The sequence below is a fragment of the Pteronotus mesoamericanus genome, unplaced genomic scaffold (genome assembly GCF_021234165.1).
Source record: "Pteronotus mesoamericanus isolate MK-2021 breed Mesoamerican mustached bat unplaced genomic scaffold, CSHL_Meso_final contig_263, whole genome shotgun sequence".
NCBI classification, from domain to species: domain Eukaryota; kingdom Metazoa; phylum Chordata; class Mammalia; order Chiroptera; family Mormoopidae; genus Pteronotus; species Pteronotus mesoamericanus.
Window position 1 is genome coordinate 4,550,145 of NW_026555112.1, and position 17,691 is coordinate 4,567,835.

The 17,691-nt window shown below is 46.2% G+C and overlaps 1 protein-coding gene across 2 annotated transcripts in view; it reads right to left on the bottom strand.

Moving 5' to 3' along the window:
* Window positions 1-17,691, bottom strand: part of RFX4 (regulatory factor X4) — a 120,104-nt gene that overhangs the window by 51,520 nt on the left and 50,893 nt on the right. Inside the window, exons 5-8 of one of the 2 annotated variants that reach the window (XM_054574436.1) lie at window positions 15,726-15,787; window positions 11,472-11,685; window positions 10,352-10,429; window positions 6,668-6,831 (exon numbers count right to left, since the gene is read on the bottom strand). In XM_054574436.1, coding sequence (XP_054430411.1) covers window positions 6,668-6,831; window positions 10,352-10,429; window positions 11,472-11,685; window positions 15,726-15,787 — 518 coding nt within the window. Of the gene's footprint in view, window positions 1-6,667; window positions 6,832-10,351; window positions 10,430-11,471; window positions 11,686-13,319; window positions 13,415-15,725; window positions 15,788-17,691 lie in introns of those variants that run through there. The other variant, XM_054574437.1, reaches the window with a different exon arrangement.

Genomic DNA, 17,691 nt, shown 5'->3' on the forward strand with positions numbered 1-17,691 from the left:
ACTAAACATATCATTTTTATAAGTATTTATGCTTATACATATAATTATGAAAGTAATTCAGTATTAATGTAGGACACCTGAAAAATGCATAAGAGCATGACACTAAAATTGGACCCTAACCCCACCTGGAGGTAACCTTTGTCGGCCTGTTTAGGGGTGCTTCTGCTCCACCAAGAGTGTGGAAAATGGGAAAAAGCAACACTCCCACCATAATAATAAAAAGTCAAACAACCTACAACATTAGAACTTTCTGTTAACCCATCAGAGAGCGGAAGTCACACCACCTGGCCTGGCATTTATGGGAAGACAGGCACCTTCAAAGCAAGGGGACTTGGGCACCGGCTCACCTGTGCTAGAGGGAGGAAAGCAGGACATCCAACACCTGGAGAAAAAGGACTCAGCTTAAAGTGCGAAAGGCCGAGGGTGAAATAACAGGAGAGTACGTGGGACTCGGGGGGCCACAGATGCAAAGGAAGTTCACGTCTATTCACAAGATCTCCGCGGACTTTGCCAGCTGCTTATGAGGAAGACGGGGCAGGGCAGAACGGGGAAAGCCCATCTCCGAGGTGCGCACACGGAGGAGGGAAGCAGCCTCTGCTGTGGAACAAGCATGACACCCGACAGGGACCCCTCTCCCTTCTGGAATGGAAGCCTTGAGGGGCTGCGGGAAGGGCAGAAAATGCTGTTGACCTGGGCACAAGGAGAGACTTGCTGCAGGTGGGGGGAGGATAAAAAAGGAAAAACTTTCTAGCCTTGGTAGACAGCATCCCCGGCTCAGACTGTTAGAGATTTATCTCTGGGGTGGGACATGATCGCTGAAAATGCTCAGCTCTGATTGCCAGAAACCACGGGGCTTACTTAAGACTGAGCCAGGAGAACACTAAACTGGCCCGCCCTCACCCCGTCCCCAAACAGGCTGACAGGTGCAGTAGGTTCACAGGGAAGACCTAACGCGGAGGATCTAGCAGTTATGTTGAGAAAACCCCTCAATAAACAAATTTCCAACCTAAACGCAAGGTACCACCAAAGAATTTGAATCTGCTGGTACACTGAAGGTAACCATAGCAACGGCAAGACCCAAACCCAATGAACTCTTGAATAACCTGACTCAATTCCTCACACTGAGAGGCTAGGAGAAGAAAAGGCATGCTCATTTCCAGGCACGGCTACGACAATGTTTACCTCAGTTTGCACTGCTCCACACACTGTTTGGCTGTCAATATAAAATTGTAAGACACACACAAAATTAAAAAAAGAACCCACTCTCCAGAGATGAAGCGATCAACTGAACCAGACTATCAACCAGGGAATTTAAAATAACTATGATTATGCCTAAAGGAACTAAAAAAAGAAGAGCAAACAAAGCCTAAAGTTAGTAGAAGGAAATAATAAAGATCAGAGTAGAAATAAATAAAGGCTAAAAATACAAGGAAACTAAGAGCTGGCTCTTTGAAAAGATAAAATTTACAAACCTTTAGCTAGACTCAACAAGGAAAAAAAAGAGAGAGGGCTCAAATAAATGAAATCAGACATTAAAAAGAGGGTATAACTGACACCATGGAAATACAAGGAAGCATTACAGAATATTACAAACAATTATATGCCAACAATTGGGCAACCTAGTAGAAATGGACAAATTCCTAGAAACATACAATTTTCTAAGACTGAATCAAGGAGAAACGGATAATTTTAACAGACTGATTACTAGTAACAAAATTTAATCAGTAATCAAAAAACTCCCAACAAACAAAAGCCCAGGACTAGACAGCTTCACAGATGAATTCTACCAAACATTTAAAGAGGGATTAATACCTATTCTCTAATCATTCCAAAAAACTGAAAACGAAGGGATGCTTCCAAACTTATTCTACAAGGCCAGCATTAGTCTGATGCATAAACTAGACAAAGATACTATGAAAAAGGATGATTAGGGGCCAATATTCCTGGTGAATATGATGCAAAAACTCTCAATAAAATATTAGCCCATCAAGTTCAACAGCACATTAAAGGAATCATATACCATGAACAAGTGAGATTATTCCAGGGATGCAAGGAGGGGGTTCAATGCCTGTAACTCAGTATGACTCACCACATGAACAAAACAAAGAGTAAAAATCGCATGGTCATTTCAATAGATGGAGAAGAAACATTTGACAAAATTCAATATCCATTTATGATTAAACAAAAAAACCCCTCTCAACAAAGTGGGTATAGAGGGAGCATACCACAATATAAAACAGGCCATTTATGACAAACCACAGCTAACATCAGACTCAGTGCGGAGAAGCCGAGAGTTTTTCCTCTAAGATTAGAAAGGAGGTAAGTGTGCCCACTCTTGCCACTTTTATTCAACTTCTAAGTGAGAAGGTGTCTCATAACTAAAGAACCACAAAGTTGGTCCAAATACATATAGCATATCCAAGTCTGTACCTTGAAGACAGAGCATGCTGCTTCTTTTCAAGTGTAAGAAAAACGACCATGAGTTAGACAACATAGAAAACCTAAGTCTCAAAACAACAGTTCAGAAACAGTATCTAATCACAAAGCTATAAAAGATAAAATAACATAACCAGGAAACAGTAGCTCCTAACAATTGGAGATTTTAAACTTTTTTTTTAATCCTTAGGACAAAGAGGAACTCGAAAGTTGCAAAATATTTAGAACATAATAATTATTAAGATTTTACATATCAAAATCTATGGGCTATAGCTAAAATAGTGCTCAAAGAAAAAAATCTAAGCCTGAAATACTTATGCTATTAAACAAAGGTAAAGAGTGTAAATAAATCAGGCATCTAATTTTTGGTTAATTTGGGGAGGTGTGTGGCTGATGTAGCTTAAGCTCCTAGAGTGGGGACAGGCACCCAATAAATACTTGTTGAGTAAATGAATAACAGGGTAAATTTCAGAAAGGCAAAGAAATGGGTTAGTAAAATAAAATCAGTTATTAATATATTAGAAAAAATAATAGCATCAATAAGTATAGTACCAGAGGTTTTTCCTTAGAAAGGTAAAATTAGGTAACCTAACAACAAAGAAATGGCAGAAGGCACAACTACAGAAACTAAAACGTGATAAAGCAGAAATAATCACAGACACAGAAGAAATTCAGTGAGTGTACAAACTCACTTTGCTCAACCCTAAGCAAATTTAAAGATCTCGAAGAAATAGATAATTTTCTAGGCAAATATAATTTACCAAAGCTCAACCTCAGAGAAGATAGAAAATCTAAACTGACTAATTACTACAGGAAAACAAGAAGAAAATTTTTGAAGTTTTTCCCCAACAAAACACAAGGCCCAGATACCTTCAAAGGGGAATTAATTCTATGTAATCTGCAAGAGCAAATAATTTCAGTGCTATTTAAACTGTTTCAGATCTTCAGGGGAAAAGGCAGGAAGCTTTCAGATTCCCTTTATGAAGCAAAAGAAACAAAAAACAAAACAAAACAAAAAAACCCAAACCAAACCACACTAAAACAAAACAAAAACAGAAACCAACTGACAAAGATTAAACCCAAAAAGAAAATTACAGACCAACCTTATTTATGACTTGATGCAGAAAACCTAAGTAAAGCATTAGCAAATAAATTCCTGCAGCACAGTGAAGAAAATAATATACTGTGAGTAAGTGGGTTGTATTCTAGGAATGCAAGAAGGATTCATATTAGGAGATGGGTAATATGATCATTTCTATAGATGACGAAAAGCACTGGATAATATCCAACAGCCATTCTTCATAAAATGTTTCAAGAATTAAGAAAAGACAAGACATTCCTTACTATGATAAAATATATCAGTCTTAACCCAAAAGCCAGCATCATATTTAATGCAGAAAAAACACTGGATGTATTCTAATTAAAGTCAAGAGCTTCAACATGTTCTTGAGGTATAAGACAGCATAATTATACAAGCAAAATAAATAAAAGAGATAAAAATTAGAAAGACAATGGTAGAAATATCTATATTTTAGATAATATAACTATAAACCAGAAAAATTTAAGAGAACCTGAAGAAAAGAATACAACAATAAGAATTAAAGTTACCATCATCAGGTACAAATATAATATATGGATGTCAAAACCTTTCATATATAAACAACCATTAGCTAAGAGATATGAAGGAAAAGAGTACATTTGCAATAACAACAAAAAATAAATATCTAAGAATAAATTTAAATGTCTAAGGTTTCTATTTTAAAAATTCACAACATTTCTGAGGGCCACAAAACTGAAGATCAGAATAAATGGCAATGCAAACCATGTTCTTTTTGAGGAACTCTTAATATATTGTAATAAAGATATAATTCTCCCAATTGTTGTATAAGTGTAGTGTAACCCCAATAAGGCTACATATATATGAATGTATATTATGTATGTATTTAAATAAACAAACTGATGTCAAAGCATTTCATATGGAAAAACAAGTGCTGATAACAAGAAATTTTTTAAAGGAAAATTCTAATAGCTTGCCCTACCAGATATTAAAATATATTTAAAAGTACAAAACTTAAAACAAAGTGACCCTGGAACATAAATATATAGAAATATATTGATATTGATATAGAATAGGAAGTCTAGAAATAGCGCCAGATGCCTATAAAATTTACTATATAAAGAGAAGCCATCCCAGATCTGTGGAACAAATATGGAATAATTAACATCTGGTATCAGGACAACAAGATAGCGGCTCAGGGGGAAAAAAAAAGAAGCCACACCTTACATTTTACACCACGTTGAATTCCAAATTGACCAAAAATCCAGAAGTAGAAAATTAAACCATAAAGTTAAATGGGATGATAAACCCACTTATCAAAGTGGGGCAGTTACTTTATAACTGGAATGGGGAAACCTTTAGAAACTATGATCCATAATCCAGAAGCCATAAAAACAAGCACTGTCAAATTCAACTACACAAATGTATTTTCTGCATAGCAAAGACAAAATGAAAAAAATATTTGCAACTCTTACTATGGATAAATGTTTAATATCCCAAATAAATAAATAGCTCCTAAAAGTCAATGAGAAAAACATCAACTACCAAATTGAAAAATAGACAAAGAATAAGAACAGAGAACTCATGCGTGAGAAAATAGAAATCACTCTTTAAAGTATGAAGATATATTCAACTTCACTCATCATAAGAGAAATGCAGATTAAAAGTTCACTGAGAAAAGTTTAAGTCACGTGTCCTTTGAACCAGGAATTCAGCCCTCTAAAAATATACCCTGTATGTATATTCCACGTAGTAGGATGGTGGTCCCTCAAACATACTCGTATGTCTACCCTGAACCTGTGAAGATGACATTTTTGGGAAAAGAGACTTTGCAGAAGTAATTAAGTTAAGGATCTCATTGAGATGGGTGGGCCTTAAGTCCGATGACAAGTGTCCTCATAAGAGACAGTGGGCCACACAGTCTGGGAGTCAATATAAAGACAGAGGCAGATGCTGGAGGGATGCGTCCACAAGCCAAGGCACACCAAGGATGGGCAGCAACCACCAGCTCCCCAGCAGTGAGCGGCATGGAGCCACTCAAAGTCCTCCCTCAAAGTCTCCAGAAGGAACTGACCCTGCCAATCCCTGGCTTTCAGACTTCTGGCCTCCAGAACTGCGAGGGAATAAATTTCTGTTATTTTCAGTCACCCAGGTTGTGGCACTTTGTTACTGCAGTCCCAGGAAAGGAACGCACTTCCTCACGTAGAAGAATGTACCTAAACATCACTCACTTCAGCATTGCTCGTAGTAGGACAAGACAGAAACACTGAGACAGCTGATTAAATTCAATACAGCAGAACAGGGTGCAGGCATAAAAAAGAAAACAAGCTCTTTACCAACTGACATGGGGCGCTCTCTGTAACAGTCTCAAGAGTACACAAATGCCACTCAAAAGAGGAGAGTTTATTTACAACGGGTAAGTCACAAAGGTGCAGACCCGCAAAGAGGAACCTATAAAGGAGGCTGCTTCAATGTGGGGTTAGCAGACTCTGGCCCCCCTCCGTGCCCAAAGGACACCCTGGCAGGCAGCAGAGCCCATGGAGGGACATGGCCAGCCCCAGGCAGCCTGGCATGGAGGGAGAGGCAGAGGGTCCATCTCCTGACCTCCCTGTCTTCCCCGTCTCGGATCTCCCTCCTGACCACCCACACCCCCTCCGTGGGCTGATCCCAGATGGAAGCCTGGGGAAAGAGAGTCCAGTGAGAGGCTCCATGTGGCCCACCCCCCAGGGCACAGGACACAGGACACAGGGAGGCATGGAGCACAGTGGAGAGTGCTCTGGACGGTCATGTCCAACATCAACGCCAAGATTTTATTTTTTAAGCAAGATTCAGAATAGTACCTAGAGTGTATCACCATTTCAGTGAGAAAAAATATACTATGTATATGCATTGGTTCCATGTGCAACGTATATAGCAGATATGGACACAGTCCCAAGAAAATGATTCTATTTGATAGTCTGGGCAAGGTACCTGAGTGTCTGAAGAAAAAGAGTGAGAGGAAACTTTGCTGTGTGCCATATCATACATTTTGAATCTTGAACTATTAAAAAAAAATTTTAATTCTTAAAAAGCTTAACATGAATGGTCTTTATAAGGGAGACCGCCAGACGTGCACGATTAGATGCACAGTTACACGGGGGAGCAGCCGCGAGGGGAGACGTGGGAGGTGCCTACCTGTCCGGGAGCGCCTGCAGCACGGTGGGCATCAGCACTCCCGAGATAGCTTTGTAGAGGATGGAGTCGCACACGCCGACGATGTTCACCACCGTGGAGGAGCCCAGCACGGGCAGCATGTGGGGCGGCATTCCTTGCCAAAAGTGCAGGAGGAAACTTTGAACCTGTACGGGCCCGCAGAGAGAACCATGAGGTCACCCAGGGCCCGCCTGACAGAGCCCAAGGTCTTGCCCAAGGCCAACCCTATGTGCAACGCTGGTATCTCCCTCCCCAGCAGTGGCAGAGGCCACGCCAGCCTGGTGTGGCTCAGAGGGCCCGGGAGGGTCCTCCCATCCCAAGTCTCCCCACAGCCCACGAGTGGGGCCTGGCCGCCCAGGGCCTAGTCTGCCCTGGGGAGAGTTAGCACCTTAACCCATCAGCCCCTTCACACTAACTGTGGGCTGGGGAGAGTGTAAGGAAGGAAAGGTGGGATATTGTTTTTGAAAAGCGCAGATTACTAGAATTTACAACTCTTTGGGCCCGTTGGTGCCCTTGGGCCCCCTGGGTTTTCTGGAAAGGGAGGGAACGGGGTGTGAGTTGCTGTTAAGAGGAAGGCACCTGGAAGGGAAGAGAAGAGGCACACGAACAAAAATCGCCTGATTCAAACCTGTGTGTCAAAACCTAGATGAAGTACAGGGGCCTCTTTCTATCTAAAGCCCTCCGTTTTCCTGGAGAGCCCCGGCCCGCTGGCGCCATTATGGGAGGCTGGAGGGCAGGATCTGGGCAGTAAGCTACGTGCCACTCCAACCCAGCCACTGGCAGAGAGCAGACATGTGGCCGGCACGCGACGTGGAGGCACTATTAACATGACGATAGCAGGAACCCAGGCTGAACTGCTGATGGACAGAAGGCAGAGAGGATGCCCAAAGCAGGGACCCCCTGGTGGCCCCCAACACCTGTGCCTTTTAGTGTGTGCGCTGGGGGTCAGGGAGGGAGCAGAGTAGGGGATCCAGGTGTGGGACGAGATAAGGGAGGTGAAGGGAAATGGTAGAAGATGATTCACTTGTATACATAGTAACATTTAAAAATGTCTAGGCTTCAGCCAGCACTGAGGAGTGGCTCATCTAGAAGTTAGGGAACAGCTCAATGTTTGTGATTTCATGAGCTCGACTGGGTTCCTGGACTGTGTGTCCTCCTTTCCCTCACAGGTGGGCACTCTCCCTGCCTACAGCATCATCCACACTCCTGGTCCCCCATATTGAACCTGATCCAAGGCAGGAGATAACTTAGTACCCCAGCCGGATACCTTGGAGATGGTGCTATCCTTGGCATTAGCTTTATTTATCAGGTGCCGACCCCATGCCAGGCACCGTGCGTGGGCCGTCTCGTTTAACACACAGACAGCTGAGAACCATTACCTCCCTTCTCCAGGGACATAAACCTACTTGTCCAAAGCTAGGCAGCAAGCTGGATGACAAGAGGGCTCATGTCTGCCTGTCTGTCTGCCCACGAGGCTTGGGGCCAGGTTGCTGTTTGCATGGTGACTGGGCTTCTCCCCCACTCCTGAGACCCACGTCTCCATGAGCTGCTGCCTGCTTCCCGGCTTCCTGCCCCTGCCCTGGTGGCCTGCTGTGTCCTTCAGGACCCTCTGAAGAGCAGCGTCTTGCTTTCCCCTCACCAGGCGACCCAGCCCCAGCCTGGCGACCTGAGCTCGGCCTCGAGGGACCGACTTCTCCGCCTTCCGTGGCCTGCCTGGGCTTCCCAGGGTTGACACTGGACGGGAGGCTTGGGGTCGGGGGTGAGGAATGGAAAGAGGAGCGTGTCCCCTGACTGCCCAGAGGGAGAATGATAATTGCCAAAAGCATGATCCAAGCGGTGAATGAAGTCAGGTTTGTAAATTGTGAAACTCTGTCACAGTTCTGTTAATCCCATGACAGCGAAACTACTGCAAACTTTTCATCCAGATTGGAAATGAAAACAAAGACAGTCCAGATGAGTGAAGATTGCCTTCTAGGGATCTTTACATGTGAAATGGGGATAAAAATAGTATTTACTGCATCAGTTTTAGTAAAGATTCCTTAAAAGTACTTCTTATAGTGCTTGGTACATAGTAGTAGATACGTAATGAAGGTTAGCTATTACTATATCGTGGAGGCACCACCACCTCCAGGCCCAAGAAGTCCGTGTCCTAAGCATGTGACGCACCCTTGCCTAAGTTCTGACTGTCACCCAGCCAGAATCCCCACTGTGGCCCTGCTCACCTATCTCTGGGACACCTGGTGGCTGACAGTTGGTCTGGCTGGGCCTAGACACGGCCACTTCTCCTGGACAAGGCTCCCGCCCTCCAGAGAGCCCTCTGCCGTTCCCGCATCCCAGCTGTCCCTGGGCGTTGGCCTCCGGCTGCGTCCTGGGCCCCCGACTGCCCTTCCAGCTCCAAGGACCGAGGACAAAGCCCTGCCCATTTGATTCCTAAGATCCGGGATCCGGTAGATTCTGAATTCATTTGCCCTCTAAGCTCTCCTTGCATACAGCCCTCCTCCTTTTCTCTATGAGCGGTCCATTTCTAGCAGAAACTCTGGAAAAGACCAGCGGCTGTTCGCGCTAAAACAGATCCACAGAGACTCGCCATCTCCTGCAGGCATCTGCCCCCGAGGCACGGGGAGCCGGGTCAGCAGCACTCAGCCTCTGGTGCCGCCTTGGGAGAGGGAGTTTCATCCAGTTTCTACTGCCCTTCCTACTCTGCACTGAGGCCATTTAATGTACTGGTTTCTTGGGGTGAGAAGAAAGAGAAAGGAGGGAGAACAGTGCAAAGCATACGAGCTGATACTTGGAAGTTAGATGTGAAATGGGTGGCGTTTATATCTGGAGGTGGGGCCGGTAGGACCTCCAGGCAGACTGGACATAGAAGGGGAGTGAAAGAGAGGAATCGAGATTTGTGGCCCAGGCGATCGTGTGGGTTGCGCTGGGAGGATAAGACTTGGAAAACAGATTTGGGGCAGAAAATCAGTACTCCAGTTTGCCCGTGTTAACTTATATGTCAACTGAATCTGGAGCTCAGGACTTATCAGCTTTCCCCTTATCATAAAATGGAGATAATGATGTCTACCAATTATTAGAATGAAACGAGATAACATATAAAATGCCTGGCATCCTGTAGGCCTTGAACAAATGCAAACTTATGACTAGACATAAGGAAGAAGTTCTGACTCTTTGCAAGCATAAGTGCTGAAATAATCAGAGGCAAATGATCGAAAGTGATTATTTACAGGCAGTTTCCTGGATTACCCACTTCGGTCCCCTACTGGCAGGATTTGATAGACATGCAGACCAGACCAGAGCTCCAAGTGCACTGCTGTAGATGGGCCTCGGGAAACATTAAACCCAAAACACAGGGAAGCCTTCCTTTAGTGTTTCTGAATCTAATTCCGGCTGTGATGACACTCTGACAAAATTGTCTCCCTAGTAGGCCCATCAGGCATTGCCACTCGCTGGTTAGATCAAGGACAAAGCCATGCCAACTGCTATTCACACGGGTCTACAAAGTGGGGATAAAAACGGCGCCTGGCTCCGGGGTCACGGTGAGGATTCAGTGAGCTCGCAATGTGCATCGCGGGCTTCCCCAAGGCCAGGCACTTGGCAGGAGCCCGTGAACTAGGAGCTAGTTTTATTGTAATATTTTACTAGGGTGTACACTTGTTGACCTACCTCATCAAAGTTGGCTCTTATTACAGTGTCCAGTATTCTCTGACAGTGTGTTCTGTACATCATAATAAAAGTAGAAACCTGTGAGAGGTGGAGAGGGATCAACAATAAAGGAATACGTTAGTGTGTATTACTGCTGCCCTTGGAATTTCAATTTTCAAGTCATTTGAAAATTGAATGACTTGACGAGGGGACAAAGTCCCCTCGTCACCCCTACTCATCCTGCCCGACCCCAGCAAGACTCACGTCCATCAGGGCATGCTCGCTGAGCCCCGGCTCCCTCCCCTGGCCTCACACAGCACCTCAGAGGGTTCCTCTATCAGCACATTCACCCTTGGTATGGAAAACACAGGTTCCTCTCTCTGTCCCCGTTCTCCACCCCCTGGAACCGCGGGCTCTGGGAAAATAAAGCAGCTCATTATTCATGCTTGTGTATCCAGCATTTAGCACGGTGCCTGGCACACAGGAAAGTTCAGTAGGGCTCATTGATTTAAACTCTCCTCACCAGCCAAAATGCTGAAAAGTTAAAACCTAGTGTGTATTTATAAGAAGAGATGCTTGTGCCAAAATCACAAAGAGGATGTTGGAAATCCTCTGGAATCTGCTTGGCAAAAGAGTTTTCCCTCCATCTCCTCTTATCCAAGAAGTTTCAAGTTACCGTATAAGACATTATACCTATAAAATATTCTTTGTCTACAAAACTATGATTTCACCGTGTCCTCTATAGCACATAGGAAAATAAACTTCACCCTATAACAAAGCAGTCTAGCGGAGAGGGGCCCTTCCTTTCTGAACTGAGATAGTGTTAACATCATAGATGGGTAGTTAGGTTGGTGGGTGGGTGGGTAGGTAGATGGGTAGGTTAGATAGATGAACTTTTTATTTTGGAATCATACTAGATTTGTAGTCAAGTTCTGAAGATACTGAGGGAACTTCCATATAACCCCACAACCAGTTACCTCTGTTGTTAACTAATGGACTGATACATTATTATGAACTGAAGTCCACACTTGATTCAGATTTCTAGCTTTAGATTTTTTAACTCCCTGTTTTGCAATTAGAGTGTGTGTGTTGTGTGAAAAAGAAAGAGAGAAGCCCCCGGTAACCCTCCCGACGTGGTCACCTTCTCCTCCGGCAGACTGGCCGGCAGGTTTAGATCTTTGACATTTGGAAACTCCGGCAGCAACGTTCCGAGTTTGGACCGCGGGGAATACGCCACCGTCTGTTTGCTCACTTCCTTCTTGCCCGTCTCGCTCACCCAGGCAGCTCCTTTCTTGGAATACATCACATCATAGTACTGGGAGCTTTCCTTCACCGCAATGCCGTAGTAATGGTACCTGGCCACAGAGAGAGAGAAAGCCACTGCGCGGTCACCAGGCGGGGTTTCCGGAGCAGGGCGTGCCCCAGGCCAGGTGTGATTGGGCCCATCCTCCAGGGGCTAGAAGAGTTAACTCTCCTGTAAGGCTTGACGTCTCTGAAATCTAGAATTGAACCAAAGTTCCACGTTGCCAGCCATCAATCATGAAGGTAAAAATAACCAAAATTTCCTCCTACAGAAAATGTTAAGTCAAATACTTTGCAAAGCAGAAGAGGGGATGAAAAGATGTTCCACTTATACTTAGGCTCTTGCACCTAGCCACGCATGACCCCAGGGACACTGCATTTGAGTCCCCTCTCCCTGAGGACCCAAGTAGAAGGGTGTTGTCTATGACTGCAAACCACCAGCGAAAGGTTTTCTTAATAAATGATGGTCTTAAAGCACTGTATCTTTAAAAAGATAAATTCAGTGTGTCTATTGACAATGAATGTAAAGCAAAGACTAGAAGTTTGTATTCACACACATGGGCTTCCTGATAGCAATATTTTCAATGAAGACTAGGGGATGGAGGCTGCATTTTGGTTTGGATTTTAGATTTTATCTACAGCCTACAGAGTACTTGCTCTGTGCTAGGCACTTTGTACAGTGCTTTACACACATTCATTTGTAAAATAATACCATGAAATGAGGGCTATCAATCTTTTTTTTTGCAGATGAGAAAATGGAGGCAAGAAAGCTTAATTAGCTTAAGGTGATAGGCTTTCTCGGGAAGAACAGGTTCTTGAACACACAGGTCTGTTCCACTACAAAGCCACGCTGCTGCTCTAATACCCCTGCAGGGTGGTGTCGTGAGCTTTGATGTTTGCCAGAGCCATTCATGGAGCATAATAGAAATACAGGCTCCTGGGGCCCCTTCCCAGACCGACTGATTCAAAACATGGGAATGGGGCCCAGGAATAAGCATTGAAACAGGCATCACTGGTCACTCTGATGCACGTCAGTCAGAGATTGACTAGCCTGCTGGGTTAAGCGCCTGTGTTACCTTCCCAGCTCTATGACCCCCAATCCTTGGAGGGACTCTCATTATCTGCTATTGTCAATGGGATGCCCATCACGGCAGCTCACAAGGCGCTAAGTGCTTTACACACATCACCTTACTTAATCCCGCAAAACCCTGTGAGGCTGGGACTAATTATCCCCATTTTGCAGACCAGGGAACTAAGGCCTAGAGAATTTAAATAACCCACTAACTAATTATCATTCCCATTTTACAGACCAGGGAACCAAGGCCCAGAGAACTTAAATAACACACCCAAGATCACCCAGTAAGTTACTGGTAGAGGCAGGATTTGAACTTCCAAGGTGCTTTTAACCACTAAGCCAGTGATCCTCAAACTTCACTAATAGTAAGAATCACCCACAGAACATATTAAAATATAGACTCCTGGGCCCCCTCCCCAAACAAATATTCTGATTTAGTAGGTCTAGAAGGGATTTTTACAATCACACAGCAATACCAACATAAGTCAGTCACCAACCCAGCCTTCAGAAACACAGCAACATATCTGAGTTATGAGAGAGGCTTCACAGGGAGGGGAGAGACAAGCACACAGAACCTTCCTTCCCTTCTCCCGCCCCGCTTCCCCTAGGTACCATTCTGAGATATTTCTGCTCAATGGGCATCTCGCCTCTAACTGAACACCTCCTGGGACGAAGTACCCGGGCCCTCCCAAGGCTTCCCAGTTCATTTTAGGTCAGTATGGTTCTCAGAAAGTTCTCTCTGTGTGGAGCCGATCTGTCCTCTGCGTCTTCTACTTCCCAACTGTCATAACTGCCTTTCCGACTCAAAGCCAGTGCTGGGGTGGGGGAGGGGTCGGGTTCCGAGCCAGCCAGAGGCACCCTTCAGGCGGGAAGACAGTTATGACAAGCCTCCCTAACTTCACAAAGTGCCCCCTCACCATTTCTTAAGATCAAGATAGCAATAACAACTCAGATCAGAACATTTCTTGATTTTTCAGAGTGTACGTTGCTAGAGTCCACAACTACAGGCAGCTGTTGCTCTGATCACGTCTTAATTTCTCTCTTTCTGCTTTGGAGGGCAGGTCAACACACTTGCCACTGGCCATCCCCACCCCCCAACCCCATCTCCTTTTATTCTGGCCAGGTAAATTTCCTTTTTTCTTTTTTACTCTAAGGCCAAGAGGCAGGTTGGAGACTAGAGTTCCTTATTGCCTTGCAAATGGTTGAAGGTGTGATCAACCCTGGAGGATCCTTGTGGAGAAGAAACAATGAAATTGATTACATGGCATTTTTAAAGAAGTATTGCCCAATTTGCCAACCTTGAGGTTAAAGAAAAACAAAAAAACAAATGAACAAAAAAAAAACCCCAGGCTCTCACATGTAGACAGGGAAGCTTTCTTCAAGCTTACATAGGATGGGAAACCTTTCCGTTCTATCTTTACTATTTCTACTCTAAGATATGGGCAACAAATGGAGCCAATAACTCTGTAGATCATGAGCAGGAGAAAAAGGAATCATTTCCATGCATTCAGCATTCTTCCGTCCATCCACTTACCTATCTCAAAAACCAACGCTGCAAACTGCCCTTTGGGTGCCACCGCTGGGCTTACCAGCAAACAAGGAAGGGAGAATCTGGCTTTTGTACTCAATATTCCTACCGAGGCTCAAACCTCATTTTAAAACAGATACTGGAATTTTTCATTGGAAACAAGGTTTGTTCTTTAGAGTAGTCACCTTGGAAGAGTATGAGAAATTTAGTCCAAAATGTCCCCGGCTAAAAAATTTTCTACACAAATCTTTAACCGACCCCACAGTTTTGAGCCTGGCAAATAAATTATTCTCAGGATTTTCAGAACTTTACCAAAGAGGTTTTTTCCCATTTTGATCGCCTACTTTAACTTGGCTCCAAAGTTAAGCCACGCTGGATGGGGAGTGGGGGGTGGGGGGGTTAGGAATGTCCTGCCCAGGAATGGCAAGAGTGGGGGCGGTGAGGGGAGGGCAGTACCGGACAGGCTGCCTTTGAATCGCCCTCGGTCACGAGTCTTATAATTCTATGTGGTTGTTCATTTGTTTTTCTTATTTTTAAGTTGCAGTATTTTATAAGTGGGTAAGGCTGCCCTGCTACTTAACATGGTCACGATGTTTAGAAATGTTGCATAATAAGGCACCCTCTAGTGGAGTCACCTCATGCACTACCATAAAAAAGGTTCTGAGAAGTCCTGCGTCAAGGAATCCGTTTAAAACGCGGGGCTTACCAAACTTACATGGCTACCCGACCTTTCTCATGGGCCACCTATTCAAGTCCAACAATTTCTGAACTCCCTTTGAGGCACATCTTGTAAGTGCAGACTTCAGTGACGGCTGAGCAGTAGGGACAGGCTCCCTCCCCACTGGCTCACACCCAGCAGGCAGGTGTCCCCATGCCCTCAGACCCCCAGTCCGGGGCCACGCCCCTTTCGTTGTTCTGTGACAACCCTCTCTGATGCAATCGAATTGCTTTTATGCCTGTCTCGCCAACCAGAACATATGCTCCATGAAGGCAGTGACCTGTGTTCCCAGCATGTAGCACCATGTATCTGACACACAGGAAGGGTGACGCAAAGGGTGGCCAGTTGGTTGACAGAACTGATGGATGGTAAACAGCGTGCCCTGGGCACCACGGCAGGGCTGGACCTTCCCACCCCACTGCCCTCTCAGGGGTCCTTAGGACAGGTTGCAGACTGGTTGGCTGGAAACTGGGAGAGCAGAGAGTTCATTCAGGGAAATAATCCAAGAGGTACAAGGTGCTCCTTTCAATAATACTCAAGGCGATTTTACAAAAACACCTAAAGGCAGGGTGGCAAAAAGTCAGACTCCTTTAAGCATCCGGGCCAGGTGGCCCCGGGAAGCATCTCTCAGGGGTCCTGGGAGAGAGGCCGGGCTGTTGGAAGCTCCTCTGTGCTCTGGCAGACACAGGCTTCCGTCCAGGCCCGCAGACGGAGCTCGGGAAGAAAGGCCCGGGCCAGGGGCCTCTGCGGGAGGAAGGGCTCCGGTGCTTACTTGGACTGTCCTCGGGTCCCGAGTCTTCTGGTGGTTAACTGAGGAAACTGCTGCCTTATGATCTGTAAGTCAACACAAGAGTCAGTTACGCGGTGAGAAGAGGTGCGGGCACAGTGACTGAGCTTCACAAACCGCAATCTAAAGGAGGGAGGAAAACACACCCTTGGTTGCAGGACCCCATGGGGACCCCCCCCAGAAGACCACCAGTGTTGGGGAGCGGGGAGGGCAGCATTTGAGTGGTTGTGGGGCTCTGGATCCTCAGGGGGTCTCTCTTGGCAGCTTTGCGCTGCATGCCTCCGACTACAATGTAGGGCGAGTACCAGTGGACCCAGAACTTGTCACCCTCCTGCTTAGAGCCCTCCAAAGGCTTCCGCCATCCCTGGAACTAAAACCTGCCCCAGCCTCCGGAACCTGGCCCCGCTCTCTCCCGGCCCTCCTCTCCTCCCATGCCTGCCCTTCCTCGCCAGGGCCCAGCCACACTGCCTTTTTTCCCTACCCTTGAAACACAACCAGGCTGGCTTCCCACTGGGGGCCTTTGCACCGCCGTTCCCCCATCTGCTTTGCAATCTCCCCCCCCCCCCCCCACACACACACTCTGCCATCCTTAACCTCAGAGCCTGGCTCCTCCTCTTACAACACGTGGGCCCCCGCTGAGGTCCCTCTGCCCGGCCAGCACACTGTCCCAGCACATGGGGCCCTTCCCACTTAGCACTCTCTGCAGCGAGCCTGTTCACTTACCCTCCAAGGGCTTATTTTTGTCACCCTCCCACGCCTACTAGATGGGAAGCTCCATGAGAGCAGAGTCCTGGCACACGAGCAGAGTCCTGGCACACGTGCAGAGCTCAGCCCTTGTTTGCTGAATGAAAGAATGACCCCCGAGCCCTGTCCTCAAGGGCATGCTTTGCTCTTGTGCAGAGCAGAGGAAGGTAGCTGTGCTGCCCAGGACAACCACACAGACGGGCCAGAAACCTGGGGGGAGGGGTGTCTGCCAAGGGGAAGACACAAGCGAGGAGCCTCGTCCTTGGCGTTGACGGCGCTGGTGCCTGTGGGGAGGCAGGCGGTGCAGGTCCCGCGCAAAGGCTCTGGGGCTGGGCCACCTGGATCAGATCCAGGCTCAGCCTTTGGTTAGCAGGGCGCCCCTTGGGCAAGTTATTTAACATTCAAGTGACTCGATTTCTTCATTTGTAAAATGGGAATAATAATAACCCCTACCTTAGAGGACTTTCGTGAAAATCTAAAAAAAGTACATATATGTAAACAAATTGCAACAGTGCCTGGCCTCAATCATGGTGACAAAAATCTGCATTCCTCCCAGGAATGGCTAGAGAACCTAACAAGATGACAGGGCTTCTAAAACATTCTCCCACAGTGCGATGCTGAACAAAACGATGTGATCATTCTCTGAGTTCTCTAATGGCGTCACTTTTGTAGGCAACAGGTCCCTGTTACCTTTAGCCCTAACCCCTGTGAAATGAGGGCGTGGGCCTCTCATTTTGTCTATGTCCCTCTCAAATTGCTGTGACCCAAGGAAAAGGCGGTATGCTGAGAATGGGGTCTGACCCAGGGTCAGCGACAGGCTCTCCGGCACTCAGTCCCCATATGCCGTCCCCAGACCGCACCGGGGTCTGGTGGCCATGTCACCTTGGGCCACTAGTTCGGACCTCTGGCCACATAAGCCCTCCAGGCTTTCCTCACAAGGCTGGCTTCAGAGCCAAGGTCTGCGGCAGCGGCTCACAGAGGTTCACTAGGGCACAGATGTGGATACGCCAACAGGGGTGCAGGGCAGAGTGGAAGGAGAAATATGGGGCCAGGGAGCCTTTGCGTTGGTTAAAAAGTGGATTAGGATTTGGGTTTGGAGTTTCCTACCTCCCTAAGCAAAGAGGATAATACCATAAAGTTACAAGTGCCCCTGTATCTATGAGATAAATGCATACTAGTTGCTGAGGTAAAGCAGAGATTTTCCAAT